This window comes from Phoca vitulina, unplaced genomic scaffold (assembly GCF_004348235.1).
Source record: "Phoca vitulina isolate PV1807 unplaced genomic scaffold, GSC_HSeal_1.0 scaffold36, whole genome shotgun sequence".
Lineage (NCBI taxonomy): Eukaryota > Metazoa > Chordata > Mammalia > Carnivora > Phocidae > Phoca > Phoca vitulina.
In genome coordinates, this window is record NW_022589739.1 from 9,372,588 (window position 1) to 9,395,936 (window position 23,349).

General features: G+C 47.9%; 1 protein-coding gene across 2 annotated transcripts in view; it reads right to left on the minus strand.

Moving 5' to 3' along the window:
* Positions 1 to 23,349, minus strand: part of SYT9 (synaptotagmin 9) — a 195,936-nt gene that overhangs the window by 31,349 nt on the left and 141,238 nt on the right. For both annotated transcript variants that reach the window (XM_032426909.1, XM_032426910.1), the window contains exons 4-6: positions 21,616 to 21,736; positions 20,051 to 20,222; positions 17,300 to 17,429 (exon numbers count right to left, since the gene is read on the minus strand). In XM_032426909.1, the coding sequence (XP_032282800.1) occupies positions 17,300 to 17,429; positions 20,051 to 20,222; positions 21,616 to 21,736 (423 nt within the window). The remainder of the gene's footprint in view (positions 1 to 17,299; positions 17,430 to 20,050; positions 20,223 to 21,615; positions 21,737 to 23,349) is intronic.

The following is a 23,349-nucleotide window of genomic DNA, read 5'->3' on the forward strand; positions in this document are numbered from 1 at the left end:
CATTCTAGCTTCTTTTCTATTGAGGGAGATTTCCACCATCTTCAGGTTTCATCTTGAGCACCGCTAGGCTGTGGCAAACTATGTGACAACAAATGGAGTGGCCCAAATCCAACATCCGCCAAATGTACTTCTGGGCAGCCCCAAGTCCATAGATGTTCTGCTAAGTCTTTGGGTTGCAAGGAATAAAGGCTCACTCAAGGTAGCTCAATAAAAAGGTTTAGCTAGGGATGGTGGTGGTGATTTATCATGAAAACACTCACGGGGCAATAGTGGAAATGGATTTTCACAGAAGATCAAGAGCAGGAACCCTGGTAGGCGTAGGTCCTATGACCAATTGAGCAGGTGTTTTGGGTCCAAGGTAACTCCTAGAACCTCTGCATCACAACTTCTGGATCTTGACTCTACTCCACTATTAACTGAATTCAGCTGTGTTCTGTTCTCTTTTTACTGACTGGCTTCTTCATCTTCTATTGAGCATATACTTCTACTCACTACAATTTCAGCATACTTAGAATGTGGTTTTTCTGTGGCCAACCAAGACCTCTAAAGCCTCTATTTCATAGTCCTGCTGATGCCTCATTTTCTTGACATATGCAGGGTCACTGGCAGTATCTAATGGATCCAACCCACTTTAGGGTATCATGAAACCATGTCGTATGTTACTGGGCAGCCCATAGACTGGCTGCTGGGAGCATGTGCCCTTCTTGATCCAATCACCCCATACATTTTACAAACCATGGTGATTAGGACTGCTTCTTCAACAGATGGTAGGGGTGGAGTTGTGTGTGCATGCAGGGGCGGCTGAGATGGGGCAGGCACCGTGAGTTACCTACTCAGTGCAATTCCCTTGCAGGGCTCTGCCTCCCAGCTGCTCTGTGTCCCACCCTTGCTTCATTTTCCTGACCTCCAACCTTGAAGTCTGTCTGAGCAGCCTCTCCAATCTCAGCTTACAGCTCCACCTCTCGCCTCCTAGCCTGTCTTCTGACTTAGTGTTGCTTGATTGAAGCTCCTGTGGCTTGGTCAGGGGGTACACTCCCATCAAACGTTTCCATGGCAGCCTTGCTAGGGACGACCCAGCATTCCTGAGCCCTGGCCTCCCCAATGGCATCAGCATAGGCTACTTGAGATCAAACATGCTCCTCTCTATCAGCCCACACTCAGCTCCAACACTGGCTCCCCCTAGCCTCCTTCTTGTTTTCTGGAACAGAGGAATCTCCCCAGAAGGTTAAATTCACATTCTAGGTGAAGGTTTCACATCATTAGGAAACCCCAGTGATAGAGTGACCTCTCCTCTTCTATGGTGTGCGTGCCTCAGTGCCTCCACTTGCTGGTGGGATTTCTTCCATTCTCTCCTGCAACACTGTCTTCTCTGTTAAGCTGGGTTTTTAGGAACATTTTTCAGACTGTTTCATCTCTTCCAATGTCTTAGCGTTTGTTTGATTAAGGCCCAAAGGACACAGTGAGTGTTTGTATTCTGAGTTGGGAGGGGCAGCCTCTGGCATCAACTTTAAGCCCTTTAGGACTTTAGAATAAATGCTCAAAGACTGTCCACAGCAGGACCTGCTGGAAGTGAATGGAGGTGGGGGCTGTGAATTAGAGCCAGGAGGAGAGGACTTAGCAGGAAGAAACTTCTGCGTCAGGGCTGATGCTGAAATGAGAGATGAGGACTAGGCAGAGGTGTGGCATGCCTATTCAACTGTCAGGGGCAGGATGTGGCAGGTGCATGGGAGTACAGGGTGCAGTTGATCCAAAGGGTCAGTTTCAAAGTGCAGAGCAGAGCATGGGGAAGAGGCCGGGCTATTCCAGATAATCTGATCAAAGTTGACAGAAGAATAAGAGCAATGTCTGGATGCTGGCAAAAGGCTCAGCAGGATCCAGGTGGAGAAAGAGGCCCTTTCCAGGTGGAGCCAGGTTGGAAAAGGGCAGAGCTGCTTTCAGGACATGGGAGTGCACAGGGGGCATACAGAAGAAACCTGGGCATCCGGAGACCCTGGAAGAGAGGGGCCAGGGGATCATCTGGGCCTCAGTTCTGGTCATTAGGGAAGGTGGAAAGAGGCACTGCTTAAATCCTGGGTGCTCTGCACAAAGCTACTCCTAACCCTGCCTGTGGAGTGACATATGCTTCCATAGGCCACCAAGGCAAGATGGAGCCATGCTGTGCCTGAGTCAGGAGGGAGGAGCATCTGTGTGCTCTCCGTGGGGAGCTGGGCAGAGGCCCAGGACCATGTGTCTCCAGGTGAATGGCCACACACCCGTCATCCCTCTCTCCCCTGTATCTTGACCTTTCCTTCCCCACTGGCCTTTTCTGCCTATACAAATGCTCAAATTCTTGCTTTCGAGAAAGAAAATCTCACTCTCGAAATCCTTCATCGTTGTCTACTGACTGGCCTGTCTTTTGCCTTCCCATTTCAGCCAAGAAACGTGAAAGAGTTGTCTGTGTTTATTAACTCCTCCTCTATCTCCAGGCTGGATGCCACCGGATGCCACCACTCCGCTGAAACTGCTCTCCTTGAGGGGAGGAGACATATAGACATAAAAACTCAGGGTAGTCAGCCCAACCAACCCATGTATATGGGACCACAAGAGTGCTCTCTTCCTCTCAAGATATTTGAGAAATTTGAAGGAAAGCAGAAAGATGGGCATAGTATTGAGGAATGATTTTAAAGTATCACTAAGTTTAACTTGACAATGACTTGAACAGATTTTGCTAACTTGCTAACTTCCCAAATTTTGTCTTGGCCTGCTCCTGATACCACCTTGACATTGACCGCCTTACTGTTACTCTGTCCCCTTGTGCCTCTCTCCAGTCCTTGCTCCCCGACCCGCTCCTTGTTTGGAGGACACCTATCTGTCTGAGCCACTTGATGACCGCTGTTCCAAATTATCTTCCCAGTCCCCACTCTAGGCCTCAGTGGGAGAGGGCTGCACTCGAAGACTCAGCCTGTGTGAATGGACAGTCTTTCTTTCCCCAGTAGGGTCACAGCTGAGTCTGGATTCCCCAGTATTGATACACCAGCTATGTGGGAAAACCTGCAACCTCCCTTAATTCAGGGAGAGCTTTTGTTGGCAAAGCTCAGAGCTTTCTGACCTGCTCTTCCTCACGGGACCTGGAGCTTAACAATCAGGCTAATTAGCCTTTTGTCAGCAGATTATGAGCATAGGCATTTTCACTTCAAAACTGGGTGAATAAACCTGTCTTCTTCCCATGGCTTTGGGCCCAGATTAGAATCTGACTGGCTGTCAGCTAAGAGAAGGGCAGGAGGTAGGAGCTCAGTGTGCACATGCGTGCGTGAGTGTGTGTGTGCGTCTGTGTGTATGTGTGGGGGGGCGTAGATGGTTAAACTTGAAGTCACTTAATTGTGAACACCATGTGTCTTCCAGAGGAGCATTTTTTAGAATGCACGGTGTCAAACACCACTGCTCTCGGCTCATATATTGAAACTCCTTCATCCCCCCTCTCCTTGTCAGCCCGCCGTCCTCTCATTCCTGCCCTCCAACACCCTATCCCTCCTCTACCATTCCACATCCATCCGGTCAGCAGAGCGGCCTGGATATCACACCGAACTCCTCTCTCTCCTGGGCCTCCCATAAACCTCGGCAAGACTTTCTTCCCGCCCACCTCTCTACTTGCGGCCTCTCTACTCAGGCCTGAGCACGAGCACAGCTCACCCAGACCCTACAGCAGCGTCTGCCCCCAGCCTCATCCCTCTCGCCCATGCGCCTCCAGATGGGCGACGCGATCCTTTTGAAGCACAGATTTGGGCATGCTGCAGCTCTTCTTAAAATCATTCCAAAGGCCCCTACTATCCCCAGCAGAAAGTCCAAATTCCTTAATGGATGAACAAGCCTGTCCCTCTGTTTCGGGCCTCATTTCCACCCCCAAGGACCCTGTGTTTGAGTCATCCTGAACTCCCCTGCCCCAGGCACCAGCCCTCCGTCCACATCTCCATGCCTTTGAATGTGTTCGTCCTTCCTCTCTTTGCTCGGCAGGAAGATCCCTACCCATCGTGGGGAGCCCACCCCAGTGGGCCAGCATGTCTCTCTTTGGCCAGCCTTCTCCAGCCTTCTCCAGGCTCTTAACTGAGGAAGTCCTTATGCAGCAGGGCAGTCTCCTGGGCTCCCGTGAACTCAAACACCATCTGCAGACAGTGAAGGAAGCTGGTGCATCTGTGCTGGGGGCTCTAGAGAATTAGTGGCTTAAAGCAGTAAGAAGAACGTCTTCTGGGCTGAGTAGTCCTTGAAGACTCCCATCTGATTCAAAGGTCCTTTTCTTGCCCGTTATTCCCTTTCTTGCTTTCAAGCGTCTCCTCTGCAGCAGCAGCTGGAGCTAAAAGTTATTTCCCTGTAACAAAGCACAGCCTCCCCAAGGCCTTTGCTGGTAACACTCTGGTGTCTGCTGACGTGTGAGAGCAGCAACAGAACGGGGGTGGGGCAGCGGGCGCACTGTGTGGGACGGCTTAGGTTCTGCTGGACTCCGTGAGTGACGGTAGGATCCCAGATTTCCCCTTGTTATCCTGAGGGTGTAGGGCTCCCCTGAGTTACTATTTCTTTTGCTACCAGGATCTCTGGAGCCTTATTCCTGATAAAAGGTTTAGTTCTAGGTATGCCCACATTCACACCATACTTTGGTTCCATACTTGAGAAGCAAAGGAACTGTCACATTATTTTTAAGTAGGATATGAGCCAGGACGCCTGGGTGGCTCAGTTGTTAAGCGTCTGCCTTCAGCTCAGGTCACGGTCCCAGGGTCCTGGGATCGAGCCCCGCATCGGGCTCCCTGCTCAGCAGGAAGCCTGCTTCTCCCTCTCCCACTCCCACTGCTTATGTTCCCTCTCTCGCTGTGTCTCTCTCTGTCAAATAAATAAATAAAATCTAAAAAAAAAAAAAAAAGTAGGATATGAGCCATTAGCGCCAATCCCAGGAGTGGCCCTTTTGCAACTTTAAGGAACATAAAACTTAAAACGCAAGTGCAAGGTCAGATTCTGTCACTCCCAGCTACTCACCTATGAATGCACTGTTGACTTCACCCTGCGGCTCCACATGGGGAGGCGGAACTGCAGCTCTGTGGCTGACCTATATGCCTCAAGATCCTGTGATGCCATCTTCCAGGGGCCTCAGCTGTCAACCCATTCCTGGACCTTAGGTGCTGAGGTGAGCCAAACTCCCACACCCTTCGCCTCCACCACCAGATGGGCCCAGCCTGCCAAGCTAAAATCCTGCTTGGATCCTACCTCGATCCTAAAAGTCTGCTGAGAAGAGCTCTGCCATCATTCTAACAGAAGCCCGTCCTGATCCCTACCTTGGCTCTTGGCTTCTTGGTTAGAGGCTGAATCTGCAGCAATAGTCACTGCCACTGGAGGGCTCCACTCACCACCCGTGTGGAAGCTTCTAGAACTAAGAAGGGAGCACTCGATGCTCCACCTCAATATCTTAGTTACAGACACTTCGGGCTCCATGCCCATCTTCCCCTCGTGAGTAGGTGTTGCCTGTTCCGATTTAGCTCTGCTCCTCAATGTGACCATGACTCCAGGCAACAGAGAGACAGAATGTAGATAAGGCCCAACTAAAAACACTCTGAATCCACTTCTCCACGCCCCCTTCAGAGACTTCATTAAGCATTAATATCAGGAAGGAAAATTCAGAATGTTTACATTGCTTAATTTTAGTCAATCTGAATCTCTTTGGATGGCATTTTCTTGATTGGCTTTATGACCTTTTTCTAGTAAACTTTCTAAATCTGGACATTTACCATCAATATGTACAGTATTTAAGCACACTCCGATCCTCAGCTACCTAGGGGGAAAAAATGTATCTTTGTTTTCCTGCCCCTCATTCATAACTGCTTCTCCTTCTAATAGTCTGAGCACAACTCACAGTAGTACACCCTAAACCTTAGAGTTAAAGTTGCACTTTGTAATTGCTCAGTGAGTTTTTTCCCGCATTTCTTTATTTCTAAGAATCTGAATGATCAGTGTCATCACATTTCATGTTCTGGACTCGATTTGAAATGGGGGAAAATACGTAATTCTACCACTACTGATCATAGGCTTTGAACATACAATTGAGCTCTAGCTCATAAATAAAAATAAAATAAATAAGAATGGGATTAAAAGATAATGTTACTGCTGCTAAAATACTGTTATCAAAAGAGTAGAGATTTTTATTTTCATTCTTCACAGAAGAATTGTAGTCCATGGTAGGGGCTATCAATGGGAAATGACAGGCATGTGACTGATCTTCATTCCTGAAGAACTTTGCCTTTATCAACCCAAGGAGCCGCCAGCAGATACAGAGCAGCCCACAGGTCCTTCAGGTCCCACAGGGTTTGAGTTTCCCTTTGCAAAATATGATACAAACACAAAAGGAAAGCAGTTTTCCCCTAATTTTTTTTTCAAAGATCTCATCCATTTATTTGAGAGAAAGAGACAGAGAGAGAGAAAGAAAGAGAGAGAGAGAGAGAGAGAGCATGAGTGGGGGGGCAGGACAGAGGGAGAGGACAGAGGGAGTGCAGACTCCCTGCTGAGCAAGAAGCCCAATGTGGGGTTGATCCCAGGGCCCCGGGATCATGACCTGAGCCGAAGTCAGGCGCCCCTCCCCCTAACTTTGTATAGTATTTTTGTGTCATTAAGAGCAGAGAGTCTCTCTTTTAGCCATGATTATTTCAACATGTGAGCTAAGCAACCAAACATCGATGATGTTGCCTTAGGAAAACTTCACTCAATGTCTACCATGTGCCACGTACTTTGTTAGGTATTAGACATACCATAGTGAGCAAGATAGAAGAGCTGATCTCATGGCAGCTTTGGGAATGGTTCTCTTCACTCCAAGGGAACACCAAATGGGTCAGGAGTGGGGTGGGTGTTTACCAACGTCCCAGATAAGATGTTTCTGTTTCAAACAACAGAAATCCTACCTCATATTGCTTACATAATAAAAGGAATTTATATGCTTACATATTCACAAGGGTCAGAGGTAACACTATGTTCAGGAAAGGCTTGATCCAGCAGCTCAACCATAGGATCAAGGGTCTGGATTCTTTTTCTTTCTCTGTTCTGCCATCCATGGGATTGGCCTCATCCTAAGCCTGGATCTTTTAGAGATGCAAAAGGGCCATAGCTTCTTTGTTTACATCCAAGAGGAAAGAGAGCATCTTTGTCCAAGCATTCACACCAAATGTTCTCCAATCTTCTCTGACTGAATCAGTTTATGCAGTGTTAATCCCCATGGTTGGCTTGACTAGTTTAGCCTGGGACCAGGTCATAGTTTCATCACTGGAACCAAGGATGGAGTCAGGCTCCCTAGAATCCCCAGTGAGAAATCAGAGCCTTCAGAAAGGAGGGCTGATGCTGGGGAGGCAACTAATAAATGTTCACACTGTCTGTCGGCACCTGCAGAACTGGGCAAAATCCTTGTCAGCTCTCCTGCTTCTTATTCTTGGGGTGTGAGAACAAAATCCATCTACCCCAAGACAGTTAACTGTCTATAGAATATGCTCTATGTTAACTTGACTTTACTATTCTACTATCTTCATTAACACAACTTTACTATTCCTAGAGACCTTTGCCAAGAGAGATAAAAGTTGCAAATAACATCATTGCTCATTACAGGGAGTTCTCAAAAGACCATTGATTGGTTTTTCCTTAGCATCAAAAGACAAGTTTATACCCCAAAACTCTTTTTTTTTTTTTTTTTTTGAGAGAGAGAGAGAGTGCACAAACGAGTGTGTACACGGGTGGGGGGCAGGAGGGGGAGGAAGAGGCAGAGGGAGTGAATCTTAAGCAGCCTCCACACTCAGCACGGAGCCTGACGTGGAGCTTGATTTCACAACCCTGAGATCATGACCTGAGCCGAAATCAAGAGTCAGACACTAAACCAACTGAGCTACCCAGGCACCCTTATCCCAAAACTCTTTGACTCTTGGCCTCATGATCCTCACCTTGCTGTGTCTACCTAAGCTATCACATCAGTTCTTTTTTTTTTTTTTGCTATCACATCAGTTCTAACCAAGCTCCCCCATTCCGTACCAGGCAGGCAATAAACTCAGCTTTGCCCTATCAACAGTTGATCTGGTGATATTTGGGAAGCAGCATTCAACAGGCACAGCTGAAAGACTTCCAGGTTCAGTGGCCCTCCAGACATCCTCTATCCTCTGCCAAGATGCGCTACCCTTGGTCCAGGCTCCTTCACCCAGGAAGTTCCCTTTTACCCCCAGATATCACGTGGGGGTGTGGCTCTTTCAGAGGCTGGAAGGAACCATTCAGTGAGTTTTGTCCGTGGGGGAAGAACTGGCCCATTGGCCCACTGTATAAACCATCACCTCTGAATGCCATTCTTGGAGATGGAAGATTGCTGAAGGCCCAAGCCCATTGTTAACCACTTTCTGATTTAATTACTATTCAAGTGTGCAGCAGATGCCCTCCAGGGCAGTGACTGCTGGGGCGAGGTCATTTTTGAATGAGAGGAGAGTCAAGATGCTGTTGACTTTTTGTTCAGGCAGAAAATGTTATTTTCTAACACATTATTATTATCTCTTATACCTCTAGTGTTACTCCCAAATGTTTCCATGTTTTGTATGATCACTATCTCTACAGATACTCGGAAGAATGCTGATTTTGCATCCCAGCTAAAGATGAGAAAATATTTAGTGTATTTTTTTTTTTTTTTTTTTGTATAGCTAATTCAATACAAGAAAGAAGACTTGCTTGGGAACTACTGAGTGCTCTTGGCTTTGTTTGCTGACCATTTCCTCCACCAGCTGGAAATCCGATGCCTCATTAACACTAGCCATGCCTACTTGTCCAAACGACATTCTGGCTGCTTGTAACAATTGGCACAGATTCTAAAAGGCTTGTTAATGTTTTTTAGATCCCAAACATGTAGGATATTTTTATGTTCTTTGCAATTGGTTTTGTTTCAGTGGCCCTGCAGGTGTTTATGGATACTGGCATGCTAAATCTCACCAATAAAAATAGTTTATTTTCTGAAAAAAAAAAAAAAATCTCAATTATAAGTCCTTTATTTTGTCTAAAAAATACTTTTCTGGTACTTTTCTCTTTTTTATTGTCACAGATAGGTGGAGCAAATCATTACACTGTATAAAACCTCTGCTAAAGTGTTTCCCTGGTGAGAAAAGCCAACTTATGGACTTATGTACTTGTCCCTCCTGATCAGTTCTCATTCAGGATGCATCTGTCTACCACTCGTCATAGACATCTTTGTGGTGTTTCTCCTTCCTCTGTCTGTTTCTTATAAAAGAAGACACTGAAGTACTCTAGGATCCGGCCACCTCCATCAGCTTGAGGGGGTCCTTCATGATTTACTATGGTGCCTCATTACTGTTTTGAATATTTCTCAACTGCACTCAAAATGTAAAGCTATCACCAGATGGCAGTTAAAAAAAAAAAAGAAAAAGAAACAATATCCTCAAAATGGAGTCACTTGTGCTAAAGCCCCATGTCAGCAAACCAAGACTTAATACCTAACCCAACTGCAGTTTCAACCTCTCCCAGGAATGTGACCTTTAACCAGCCAATCTGGACTTACCTGGTCAACTGGCATTTTGGCATCTAACCCCTCTTTTTGGTCTTTAGATCAATTGGCATCTAACCCCTCTCTTCCCCCAAAGGAAGGTGGTCTTGCCTGAAACAATCCACTCTGCTAGAACAACTTCTTTGCTTGACCTCCTTCTGCCTACTGAAGTCTTTCTTTTTGTACAGCTCCTCAGAACTCCTTTCTATCTGCCAGATGGGATGCTGCCCAATTCATGAATCACTGGATAAAGCCAATAAATAAGATCTTTACATTTACTCAGTTGAGTTTCGATTTTTTAAACAGTGGGAACAAAGGGAGGAAATGACTTCTTCTCATATCCTTCTAAATGGAGAAAAGTTAATCAAAACTTGGAGCTTAATAAGGGCCATTTTCATTTGAACAGCCCACTGCAAATTCAGTGTCCGTACTGTTTACTTCTTGCTCTGAACTGACTTTGGACTCTGTCGAATGGAAAACTGTGGAACTCCAGAACTAAAGGAACTCAAATGCTTTCACTATATGTCTCATTCATTCATTCTTTCATTCATTCATCAGTACTAATTTAATGCCTATGTAACAGAGGTAGTATTTCCATTCTGTGCAAATCATGTTGTTCCATGCAATGAATCAATGCCACAGATTCCTATAAGCCAAGGGCAAATAACACAAGGTCAATCATCAGCGAGTCCCTCATGAAACAAAAGAAACAAGAATCTGGAAAGCTGGGCCTTGTTGAGAGAAAAGAGATATACCTAAAATTCCAAATGTTCCCTGTACATGTTGAGAGGAAACCCTGGACATCTGAACATAAGGCATAAGTAGAGAGGAATTGTGCTAGATATAAAGGAAGTGTAAGCACAAGGAGTTAGGGGTCCCCCCCCAAAAGAAAGATGAGATATAGCTTCAGTGACCTAAGAGAAGTCATTTTAGGTCTCCAGCTGTTTTCCCTGATCTACCAGCACCAGCACACTTCTTGCAGAACTTCCTAGGAGGTGGCAGAATTACAAAGAAATGCAAAAACCACTAGGGTCTACCAGGCCAGGAAACAACAGCCCTGATCATATCAGAGACAATCAGTCACTGGGAAAACCGCCAGTGCTGTTTCAAAAGTAAGCAAGGCCCTGCCTTGGGCTCCAAAATAAGGAGCCCAGGACTTTAGTCAGTTTATATTGCTCTCGCGCCCCAGGAGCATGCCCACAGCCCCTTCTCCTTGTCTGACAGTTACCTCTGCTTCACTATAACGTCAAAGTATCGGCCCCTAAAAGGAGCACAAGCTGTACTAACAAACATAGGATGAACGTATAGGCATGTTTTCTAAGTACGTCTGCACACCCTGTGTCCGCCTTTACAAGCGAGGACAAAGCTCCCCTTTCCAAATAGTCATTCTGAACTTTATTGTATTTTATTTTTATCCTAAACTTTAAATAAAAGGAACCTGCTCATCCTTGCTTGGTGGGTGGGACGGGTCATAGCTTTGGAAGTTATTCCCTGTGATCTCCTTATTTGCTGCAAATGAAGTTTCCTTCACGTGACAACTCCCCGGGGTGTAGTCTCCACCTGTAACTCACCAAGGAGCAAACTCACATTCGTTCAGTTACAGAAGTTTCCACCAGCTGGGAGGAGGAAGTGGAGAGCCTTTGGCAGAAGAGATAGGGAGAGGGGAAGAGTGGCTCTCAGGTGAGGTCCTGACCTCAGGCCCAAAATCTCAAGTTTTAGGTGGATTGAGGAGGAAGCTGAAGGCAGATGTGGCCCCAGTGTTTGGAGGGTGTGGAAAGGAGGTGACTGTTGGCTGACAGGGCTCAAGGGAGGTCCAGCAAGTGGGGAAGTGACCCCATACCAAGGGCTGCAAAGACTTCCCAGGCTTCCTAGGCTGGGCATCACAAGTGAGATGTGTGGTCAGACCTCAGAGATCTGTAGGGCTGGCAAGAGCCCAATTCGGGTCTGGTCAGCCTTGAAGGGGCCAAACTCCCAAGCAGCAATCGTGCCTGGCTTGTACTGTGAGGACAGGTCGCAAGTTCCATGAGCAGAGATCCTCAGCACGGGCAGTGACAGTGGCGTCTGATGGCCAAAGACAAGAAGGACAATGTCCCCAGTGAGATGAAAGCACACAGTCCGCCCCTGCCACTGGGCTTCCCTACACCTGGACACCAGCTTGGGAAGGAGGAAGGAGAAGAGGCCCCCAGGAAGAAGGGAAATCACTCTGGCAGAGAATGTGAACATGATATTTGACTGAATATTTAACCCAGAGAGACTGAAATAATCTAGAAAAGACCAGAAACATTAATGGGCAAGATCAAGTTTATGTTTTTTCCCTTACCAGGATGGTATTCATTTTAGAGAATAAAGAAATTAACATTTTCTTACACTATTTTAATGTACTTTCAATGCTTCTTGTTCTCTCAATTCCCATCCAGAACAAGCATCTTGTTCTCTGAGACACTGAGGAGCCTTCTGTTGGATTATGTATGGGGGGAGGGGGGATGTCACAACATGGGGAAGAGAAGGTGCTAGCACATGGTCCTTCAGGTACCGACTCCTCATCTCCTCCATTACTACCCCCTGACACACTCATTAGGCTTATGCTCAGCTCATGGACCCAGTTCTTGAGCCACCCCTTCAGAGGGCAAAGCATGTGATTGCCAGCCTCAGTTCATTCCCTACTTACCAGAACTGGATTCACGGTATTTCCAAAGACCTGCGAGAGGGGTGCTATAGGCAGCTCAGGTCCCTCCTGCTTCTGAGTGGCAGCACTTTCCGGGGCTCTCCCTGTCCTGTCCCTCAGTCCACGATCCACCCCCCATCCCGCCCCCACAACCAGTCTCAGTTTCCTTCTCTGCTAGTCTAGTCCTCACTGGACCCAAGCCTTGCCACAGACCCAAACTCCTTTGATAGGAACCTGATCTCCTGCTTGGTTCTTTCCAGCCAACCCCTCCCCTTTCGGGAGGATCACTCCTGTTTCCTCAATTTTTTATAAATAACAATTTGCCCAAAGTGCTAGAGCCCCTGACTCGCTCACTGCACAATCTGGGTAGCAGTGGGGTTCCCCTGCATCAATCTCCCCATCCTGCCTGGGCCCTTCTCAGGACGCGGGAGTGAGCACGGGCTCACATTTGCTAAGACCTCTGACCTACAGCAAATTGGGCCAGGGGAGACCCAACCAGGGCAATCAAATGGCTTCTCCCGGGAATGTGTGTACCTCGAAGACTCCAGGCAGGCTCTGCTGGGCACTTGATGGATTCTATCCAGAGCTGCTTTCAAGGGCCTGCTCATGTAACTCCCAGGGGAGTCTGGGTAACTGATGTTTGCTTTAGTTCTACAGCTGTAAGTTTACACCTTTAAGGAGGCTCCAGAGGGTGGTAGATGAGTACTCTGCTCACGCCAGACAGGTGTACTATATCACACCTGTCCCTCAGTGACTGGGGTCCCTCAGTTGCATAGGGATTGCATAACTGAGTTGCAGGGGGCACTGGGCTCTGTGAGGTGGCCCTGTAGACCAGCAGACCAGCTGGGGGCAGAACCCCGTTAGCCTCATATACATATATGCATGAAAGGCTGAGCTTGGAGAGAGGAGACTTATCCACACCTAAGCACAACTTGAGTAGGACTTTGGGGTTTAGAATCTTGTACCTCTGCCAGTCAGGATAATGTTGCTGATCCTCACTATATATTCTGATTGGATATTCTGTCTTCACTCTTTTAGAAAAGTAAAATTTTATTTAGCCAAATAGTGTCTGTGTCTGGTCTTCCCACGAGACCAGGTCACTACTTGTTAATGCAGAGGTTATGCGGCACTACAGTGGGAAGCCATGAAGACCTGGAGCTATTTTTATTACTCTTGCTGGGGTTCATGATGGAGGCCAGCTCCACATGCAGGAGGGTGGAAAAGGTGCTGGGCTGTGGCCAGGCCAACACCATCTTCTCTGGGATATACCAAACAGGGGGCTGTGGTGGGAGCTCCAAGAGCTCCGTCACCTCCTGAGGCCCCATGGAGGGGCTGCTCCTGTCCCCAGGTCCCAGGCAGCCAGCTCTGGGGGAGTCTGCACAGCTTCCCCAGGCTTTGACATCATGGAGAGTAATGGGAACTGTACCGGCTGACCTTTGAGTGTGCAGTGAAGCCATCCAGAAACCTGCGAGAGAAATGGATTTTTGAACTCATTGGCTTTGAAGACTCCATCTGTCACCTGCCCTGGCAAGGTCAGGGTGTGTTGGATGCAGCCTGGAGTCGGCTGCCAGATCTCTGCGGGGCTCAGGGTTCAGTCCTAACCTGGTCCCTCAGCCCCCAGCAGTGAGGAGCTTCTGCCAGGTCAGCCTCCCTTTATACTAAATCCTGACTACCCCATATTCTTCCTCTTCCCTTTCTCTCATTCATTCATACACACATGCTTATGTACACACGCACACACACAGAACTGGGACTTAACTGCTGTTTTTGTCTTCACACAGAACATTTAAAAGTTCGTAGAGAGTATAAGAAGAGAGGAGAAGAAACAGAACTTAAGTACGTGCATCTACGTCCAGTCATGCCTCAAATGACCCCTTCCCCCATTCTGAGGTGATGGCTCCCCGGAATACAGGGGAGCCATCCAACTTCCAACCTCCCTTTTATCCTCTATGACAAACATTGTGGATGAGAGTCCCATGAGGACACATGGCAGTCCTTCCCAATGTGGGACATACACAATCATGACCATGACGCAGAACCTTTCTTGTGCGCCTGCCACTGTGCTCCCCATCTATCCATCAGACCGTTTACTCCTCACAACCACCCTTGGGAGACAGACACTGTTATGGCCACTCCGCAGATGAGAAAACTGAGATTCAGACAGGGAAAAGCACACAACTTGTGAGGGGCAGCACAGGGATACCAATGTAGCTCCATCCAAGTGAGTGCCTCCACCCATGGGCTCTGCTCTGTCGCCTCTGTCCTCACAGCCGTCCGCAAAGCGCGGTGACCTCTCCCGTCCTGCTTTTCATCTCCTCTGGTACTTGGGCCCCAATTCTGCTAGCTGCACGTTTTTTTTTTTTTTAATTTTTTTATTGTTATGTTAATCCCCATACGTTACATCATTAGTTTTAGATATAGTGTTCCATGATTCATTGTTTGTGCATAACACCCAGTGCTCCATGCAGAACGTGCCCTCCTCAATACCCATCACCAGGCTAACCCATCCTCCCAACCCCCTCCCCTCTAGAACCCTCAGTTTGTTTTTCAGCTGCTAGCTGCACGTTTATTTTTAAGATGGAAAGTATGGCTTCCGCTCTCAGGATGGATGTGGAGTCCTGGGCACGTACTTCGAAGAGACAGGACGCCGCAGGGCAGAGAGACCCTCGCCAGCCCCTCCCACAGGTGCGCGGGCAGGAGGGGGTTCCGCTGCAGCAGTTGAGAAACCCCCATCATGCTAGCCAGTCATTCCAGCTGCTGCGACAGACAACTCCCAAGTTTCGGTGGTTTAACCCCAAAAGCATGGATTTCTCACTCACACCGCTGTTACACACACATTTGCAAAAAGCCAAGTGCTCAGGGTTTAGGGATTATCTCCTAGGTTTGCAAAGTCAGACAGCGCTTTTTCCTCCCACGAAGGCAGCTTCCAAGGCATGCTTTTTACACTTCCCATTGGGTACCGTGCGTACCCTGCCACTCGGGGCCCAGTGTCCCTCCTGGGAAAAGGCACCACCTGTCCTTCCTCCCTAGCAAGGGCGTCGAGAAGGCGCTGCCTGTGCACCGAACTGGGTGCTGCCTCAGCCCCACACCATACCCCTAAACCTCACCCCTTCCCCCATCCTGTGTCCTGAGAAGCGCAGAGCTCTGGGACACTCCAGATTACAAGCAAGAATTAAAGTCCGCAGTGACTCGGAAGTGTGCAAAAAGCCTATTATAACTGCTCTGATGGCCACTCTTACTGGCTGGCGCAGGCGGGATCAGGAGCCCCACACGGACTCCTCTGAGAGCTCTACCAGGAGCTGAAGAAGCGAGGGCAGCTGGGTCAGCATCCGTCTCCCAGCTACTTCTCAGGGGGTTCACGGGGACTGTGGGTCTCCCTTAGGGATTAATTTTGAGTCCAGGAGAGAAAGAGTCCTAGCTTCGATGGCCCAGGGGCAGAGGTGTCTGCAGGGATCTGTAAATTAGGGGGCCCTAGGCGCTGCTCGAATACACCCAACGGCCCTGAAGCTTAGAATCAGTCCACAAGGCCTGCACTGCTCTTCTCCTCCTGGCACCACCTCCAACAAAGGGAGACTGTCCCTTCCTCCCCGGGCCCACTGCCTCTGCACAGCTGCCCGGCATGTCTGCTTCAGCTTGACTCTCTGGACTCTCAGTGGCGGCAGATCCCACACTGACGAGGCTCTTGTCTTGGCCTCTCAGGATGGCTTTGCACGGGGCAGGGCTGCTTGCGCTGGGAGAATGACAGCAAAGTTCTCTTCCTGGAACCCATGCTCCTTGGGGAGTCCCGTTCCCAGGGGCTCCCTTCCCTTCCCTTCACTTACCAAGAGCAGGAGGGAGAATGCTTCATAGACAATCTCACTCCCTCCTTTGTGCTCCAGTAGCACCTGATGTGGATGTTAAAGCTCATGACTGTGCATTCTAATGATTAGTTAGATGCCTTCTTCTGTTTCTCTTGTGGTCTATAAGCTCTGCGGGGGAAGGTTTCCTATTCCCATCTACTTTCTTTATCTAATATGGCATTTGACTCTCACAAATGTTACCTGGTGAATGCAATTTGTTTTTGAGAGAATGAGTTAGAGTAAATAAATAAGAGAGTGAGTCAATGGACAAAGATGGATGGGGGAAGCATAAATGAGAAGTGATGGGGTAGGGGGGTGGTGAGTGAATGAATGAAGGTGTGAGGCAGAATGATGGCTCACTGTGTGCAAGTATTCACTCCTTTCTTCTTCCTTGCACATAGAACCCTGGTTTTCAGTTGGGCATATTTCCACCCAACAAAAGAATACATTTCCCACATGTGTCCATATGGCTATTCTGTGACTAAGTTAAACATAGGGTGATGTGTTGCATGACACATCAAGGAAAATCCTTTAAAAGAGAGTATGTGTGCTTTTAGTTTTTGTCTCTTTCCACCTTTCTGTGACCTGGAAGATATGTGATGGTTGGAGCTTAGCAGCCATGTTATTCAATGAGGCCTCAAAACAAAACACACCCATACTGGGACAGTGAAGCAGAAAGACAGAAGTCTAGGTCTCTATTGATCACAGAGCCACTATAACACCCTGGACTGCCTCCTTCTGGACCTTTTTTTTATGTAAGAGAGATACAAATTTCTATTGCATTTGTTGTTGTTGTTGTTGTTTTATCACATGTAACTGAATCTGATACTAACTAGCTTGTCCAGGATCACAGGTTAATGCTAGAGCCAGTCCTGGAATCCGGGCCTCCTCTCTCCCAGTCTCGAACTCTTTCTGATGCCACACATAAGTCACCATATGGCAACCTGAAACTCCACATTCATCCAGATCTTGCAGATACCTTCCAAATATCAACCCAAAGCCATAGCATGGAATCAGAGAATCTCTATCATTTTTGAAGAGAAACAAAGTGAGGGATGAATGATCAATGTTCAAAATCTACCAGACAGGTGGGGTGCATAGACTCAACCTTAGATTGAACACAATTTCCAACAGCTCCAGGAAGGGCAACCAGAGAAACCCATTGGTGACCACAGACCCTGGTATACTCACACTTTTGGTGGCTCCTGCCTTTCAACAGCAAAGCATTTATTTTTCCACAAAGTGCAACATGTGGGAGTAGGGTCTTACCTCCACCAGGGAATGCCAGTGTGCGATGGGCTTCCGAGGATACGACAACATTTCACTCCAGTGGTCTCTGCCCAGCCTCTCAGCTTCGTTGCCTACTTGACACACGCCGATGATCTCATTATGACCTACACTGTGAAAATGGCCCACAATAATTTTTTCTTAAAATTTTGGTATGTAAGAGCAACAACTACTCAATTAAACTAGTAGGAATGAGGGCAAGAGTGGTTCTTCTCCTTCCCTCATTTAAACTACAGGACAAGCTTAACAGCTAATAGAACTTGGGATCCAATATTGTACTTGGGGGCACAGAAAGGAAGAGTGGAGTGTGGCCGTCACACACCTTGGCTTTTGTAACACTGGCATGGCTTAGCTTGTTTCTGATGCATGCTAAGGATGACAACTCTGGTTCTAGAACTAGGTTGACCTCCAGGTCTTCAAGTCCATATAATGAAAAGGAGGCCATCTGAAAGGAGTTCCTTGCATTATGGCTGCTCAAATTCCCATACGAGGCAACCAAGTATGGGTAAGAGAGATGCGCCATGTAGGGCAGCCGTGGTCTGGAGCTTACAAAGGGGGCAGGGTGGAGACAGCTCCTGGGTCTCCTCGCAATACCTCTCTTCAGAGAACATGCATCCTGATGCTCTCCCCTCCTTCCTTCCAAGCCCATCTTTGCTTCTTTGACCTGACTTGATTTCCCTCCTATAGAAAGATACTTAGCTCCTGTAACTTCAGGGCTAATATTTCTGAAATTTTCCCTGGGTACGTCCCTACCTTGGGACAATTCTTCCCCCTCAGTAGTTTTTGGTTAGATGTCATCTGCATAACTAGAATGATATGACCCAACCTTTTTTGTTTTTAATTTTTATTGTTATGTTAATCACCATATGTTACATCATTAGTTTTAGATGTAGTGTTCCATGACTCATTGTTTGTGCATAACACCCAGTGCTCCATGCAGAACGTGCCCTCTTTAATACCCATCACCAGGCTAACCCATCCTCCCACCCCCCTCCCCTCTAGAACCCTCAGTTTGTTTTTCAGAGTCCATCGTCTCTCATGGTTCGTCTCCCCCTCCGACTTCCCCCCCTTCATTCTTCCCCTCCTGCTATCTTCTTCTCTTTTTTTTTTCTTAACATATATTGCATTATTTGTTTCAGAGGTACAGATCTGAGATTCAACAGTCTTGCACAATTCACAGTGCTTACCAGAGCACATACCCTCCCCAGTGTGTATCACCCAGTCACCCCATCCCTCCCACCCCACCCCCCACTCCAGCAACCCTCAGTTTGTTTCCTGAGATTAAGAATTCCTCATATCAGTGATGATATGACCCATCCTTTAACTCTTTGGGATCTAAACTCATGGGCTTTCTTTTTCCTTCCTGCAAAGATGACTGGTTTTTCTCCTATTTGTATGTAGGGAATAAGGGCGAGACATGGGTGGGGGAGTGTGAAGGATATTCAAGGCTATGCTCATTAAAATCAGTTGCATGCAGAAGCCCCATGAATTCTGCCATGGATTTTTCCAGGCAGATTCATGAGTTTACTGAGAATTGAATTGAAGCAGAGCTCATATAATCAGATTTGTTGATGCGGGAAACTTGGCAATCGCTTGAAAAAAGCTGGCCTAGCTTTCCACGGTTGGTGGGCAACGGCCCCTCCTGTGGGCTGACACCATTGGTGTTGTGTTTCCTGCGGAGAAGACAGGATAAGGTCTATTGCCTGACGTGGGCTGTCACACCCATGGGCCGCTGAGCTAAGCCATGTGTTCCTGGGGCTGGAAGACGGTTCTGCTTGACCTAGGCATCTGCTAGAAAGAGTGTTCGGGGTGCTGAAGCTGCCCTACTGACATTTCAGGGGTATGTGGGAAAATTCTTAGCTACAAATAATATTTGTAAGATTATACTCGAAGTCAGAATGATTTTTTTTTTATATAATTGTGCCCAGACCACATGGGAAGTTTCCAATTAAAAAGAGACTTTGCATTTCAGTCTAATGACTGGTTTAACATGTCTAATTCCCTGTTGGTACTTCCTTTGCATATTAAAATGACTGTTTTTCAAATCTGTCCTTTAAATACACAATTGGCCACAATGCAAGCTATAAATATCTCTTCTGTGCTGTATTAATTAGAAAGTCGAGCATCTTATACATTTTAATGTACCCTGTCATCCATACTGATTCTAGCATTTTCAAGAGAACATTTCTGTTTGCTTTCAGACTTAAGTGGATGGAAATGATCTTTATTAAACACATTGGGAGAAGGGAAAAAAATAACAGAGTTATGTATTTAGAAATGTTGGTGGTGTGGCTAAAGGAATCACTCTGCTATTTTGAGTGGGATCTTCCCACAAAGGCCAGGCAGGATTGCGTGGGAGAAGATTAAGACCTGCAGGGCCCCGGTTTCCCAGGCTGAGATTCCAGGGAGTGTGCAGGGATGGAGAGGGGAGGAGGTGGGGAGGATGGGGAGGATGGGGAAGGAGAAAGAAATGAAAAGGGGGAGAGTAAAGAAGCACTTGGGTAATAGGACTCTACAGCATGGTGTGGAAAATGCCGACTCCTGTCAGTCAGCTTTCCCTCGGGGGCTCCCCTGACTCGTTTCCCACAGCCTGGGCCGTCAGCTGAGCATGTGTGGCCGCGCACCTCCTCTGCCCTCCCTGCCCCAGGCATGGCCAACCTGCCCCGAGAGAGAGAGAGAGAGAGAGAGAGAGAGAGAGAGAGAGAGAGAGAGAGAGAGCTCCAGGCTTCTCACCGGTCGTAGTCCATGACAGCTATGGACAAGTGGATTTGGTCAATGTTCTCGGGAGGGACATCAAAGACTATGGCTTCATTGTAAACAGGGTTCAGAGTGTTCCTCTTGGTGGATGTTTTTCTCTTCTTCAGTCGTCTGCCATCACACATCAGCGACACTTTTACGTAGGGATCTGTACAAGCAGGAGAAGCGGGGGGAATGTGAGGATAAATGTGGGTTCAGGAGGCAGTTTCATCACGATGGGGTTCCACAGACAATGGGAGGCAGAACTCCCTTACCTGCCTGTGGCCTGGAGTTTGAGGATTTTAATTAATACGATGCCTGGGCAGCGACGAGAGTTAGGATAATTAAGACATTCATTCAAGAAGAAGCACAGCACTCTGTCTCCTCAAAGTGTGTGGAATTTAAAAAGGGTGTGAAAACATCTGTTATTGAATTAGAAAATATTCCAGCTAGATTCAAGACCTGCCTGGCTTCAACAGGGAGAGGCACAAAGGTAATTCCAAGGCAGGGGAAACAGGCCACAGGCCCCGAACTCTGAGCCGCCCCAGAGAATCTTCCTAAACCTCAGGTCTTTAGGAAAGGGACAGGCAGAACACCTGGATGACAGGGAGAACCCTGGGGAGAGCTGCCTGCAGCAGTGTGGCAGGGAAAGAAAGCCCAAGGGCTTGCTTGTGGTGTAACACTAGCAGAGGGGACAGGAGACAAGGCTGGTCCCTGCTTCCAGTGGGACTTTTCTGGTTCCCCCTCACTCTCCTTCTGCTCAGTGGGGAGTTCCCTCTCTCCTCACCTGCACAACCACTGACTCCCCGTACACTGTCCAGGAGGGACTCAGAGGACCAGAAGGGGCCACATCTTTTTTTCTTAGAAAAATACTGGAGGACAGTAAGCAGGCTCTATTGCATCCGGTGTCCTTTGATTTCTGTGATCAATAGCCAGCGGACTGGGTGTCTTAAGCAGAGGTTGTATAGTAGGAACTGCGTATCGGGGCGTTTTTTGTTACGGTTTAGAATTTAAGTGTACATGCTTGATTCACTGGCAATACCAAACTGCATAGTTCACTGATGGGCTTTTTATGAGGATATAAGATTGTTTTTCAGTCTTCCATAGGCCCGAGATGGTGATTGCTTATATCTGAGGACTCAGTTAGATAAACTGTATCAGCGTGTATAAACTGTAGGACAAATTCACAATTATGGTGAGAAGACCTAAGAGAGAACAATAATGATTATTCAATGAAGAAGACCTAAGAGAGAATAATAATGATTATTCACATTAGGTAGCATTTAGTATGTGCCAGGTACTATTCTTATTTCATAGGCATTAACTCATTTAAACTTACAACAACCCAAGGAGCCAGATACTATTATTACCCTCATCTTACAGATGGGGAATCCAAAGTGCAGAGAGGTTAAGGGACTTGCCCAGGGTCACACAGCCAGGAGGTCTAGCACTGGATTAAACCTAGGCAGTTTGGTCCCATGTGCCTAATTACTCTACTGAAGACTTCATGAAAGTACTATATTAGAACTCTATGAAGAAGTCTGAATTTGAGAATGTCTCACCTGATGCTCCTGTTATGTCCATTGCCTTTAAATTCCTTGCTTTTATAATGGTAATGGTCAGCCTGCCAGCAGTTGGAAGATAGCAGAGGGAAAACATCAACTCTCCAAGATCCACATTGTCCTGTGGAGAAAGCACAAAGGGACGCATTAGAAAGTGTCTGAGCCCAGTGTGCATAAGGATCAGCTGCAGGGCAGCTCTAGAAGGGACGCACTTCTCCTTTTGCTCCTCTTGTGAGTCCCTGCTGTCTCTCCCTTCATGTCAGTCACACGGAGAAGAACAGATGCCTGGACTTTGGGGGCCCCTGCCCCTAAGGAAGTACAGCCCACACTCAGATGGCAAGGCTGTGGAGGCCACGCAGGACCTCTACCACCCTCTATCCAGCCCTCCGCAGCCTCACACAGGTCCCCACAGCCCTGAATGCACCCCCAGAGCCTTAACTATTTCCCAGAGTCCCCCATGTGGCTCCATTCATAGTGCCACCACAATCCCCCAGGGCCCCCAGGACAAAGCTGCCTGAAGAGGGGCTCTGTAGGACGGCACAGCCCCACCAGCAGCCCAGACACGCTCTGCACACAGCCCTGAGCAGCCTCCTGCGGCCTCTCAAGCAGGTCCCCACTTCTATGGAGTTTCCCCCCAGAGTTTTTCCCACAGGCTCTACATCAGCCCACAAAGTCCTCCAAATAGTCACTATCCCTATGCCTCCTTCCCTTACAGCCCTACACACTCCCCGACACAGCACCCCCAGGATGGCCATAATACTTCTGTACACTCCAGCAGACACCTCGTCCCAAAACACACACATGTGCATGCACACACACACAGACACACACAGACACAACCCTTCACCCGCCAGAGCACTGCACACAACCTGGTCACACACTACGTGTGCAGACCAACACACAGCGCCGCTGGATCCTGAAATACCTAGTCCCTACCATCTGGCTCTAGACAAGGGCCCTGCAGACCCACACACACCATCCACAGTCGTGGACACACGCAGACACTCACCCGGCCCTGCCCAGCCTCACACAGAGCCCTGCGCGGGCTCCACCCAGGGAGATGGGTGGTGACCCCCTGCTGCTGGCCTCAGGGGCTCCACTTAACTGCAGCTCTGGCCTTCTCTTGGTGTGTCCCTAAGGAGCCTGTTTCCCTCTGCTGGGGAAGACATCTCCTCAGGCAGTGTGCAGCCATTCAAATAGGTCAGAAGACATGGTTTTCTTTCTCCTTTTTAGCCCAAGGAGAGTGTTACCAGAAAGGGGGGGGGGGAGCCAGTTCATTTAGTTTCAATATCTGTGATACCTAACGTTATTGAGCTGGGAGCCTTCATCTAATTAATACAGTTTCATACTGACAATGCTCTGGGAAGTCCGGGTTTTGCCCTCAACATCCACAGCCTCCCGTCCTCCTTGATTCTCCAAGGATGCTTCTATTTTTAGAAGCAAAGATTCAGTTCTGGAAGGTCACCTCGCCCAACCTCCCTACCTTGATCGCTTCTGCAAGAGGATGAGGCGAAGGGAATCTGTTTGGTGGCTAAGGCAGATGGATTGCTCTGCATCTCCGTGCATCGCTTGCCTCATGTAAATAAATAACCTCACTTTGCAGGCCAGGCTCTCTTGGATCCTGGAGCCCAGATCTCAAGAGACCCAGGAGGCTGGGCCTTTCTGTCTGGGGTGGAGAGACCAGAATTCTACAGGAGCTGGGGTGTCACCTGGGGCAGGCACTGGACCGTTTCA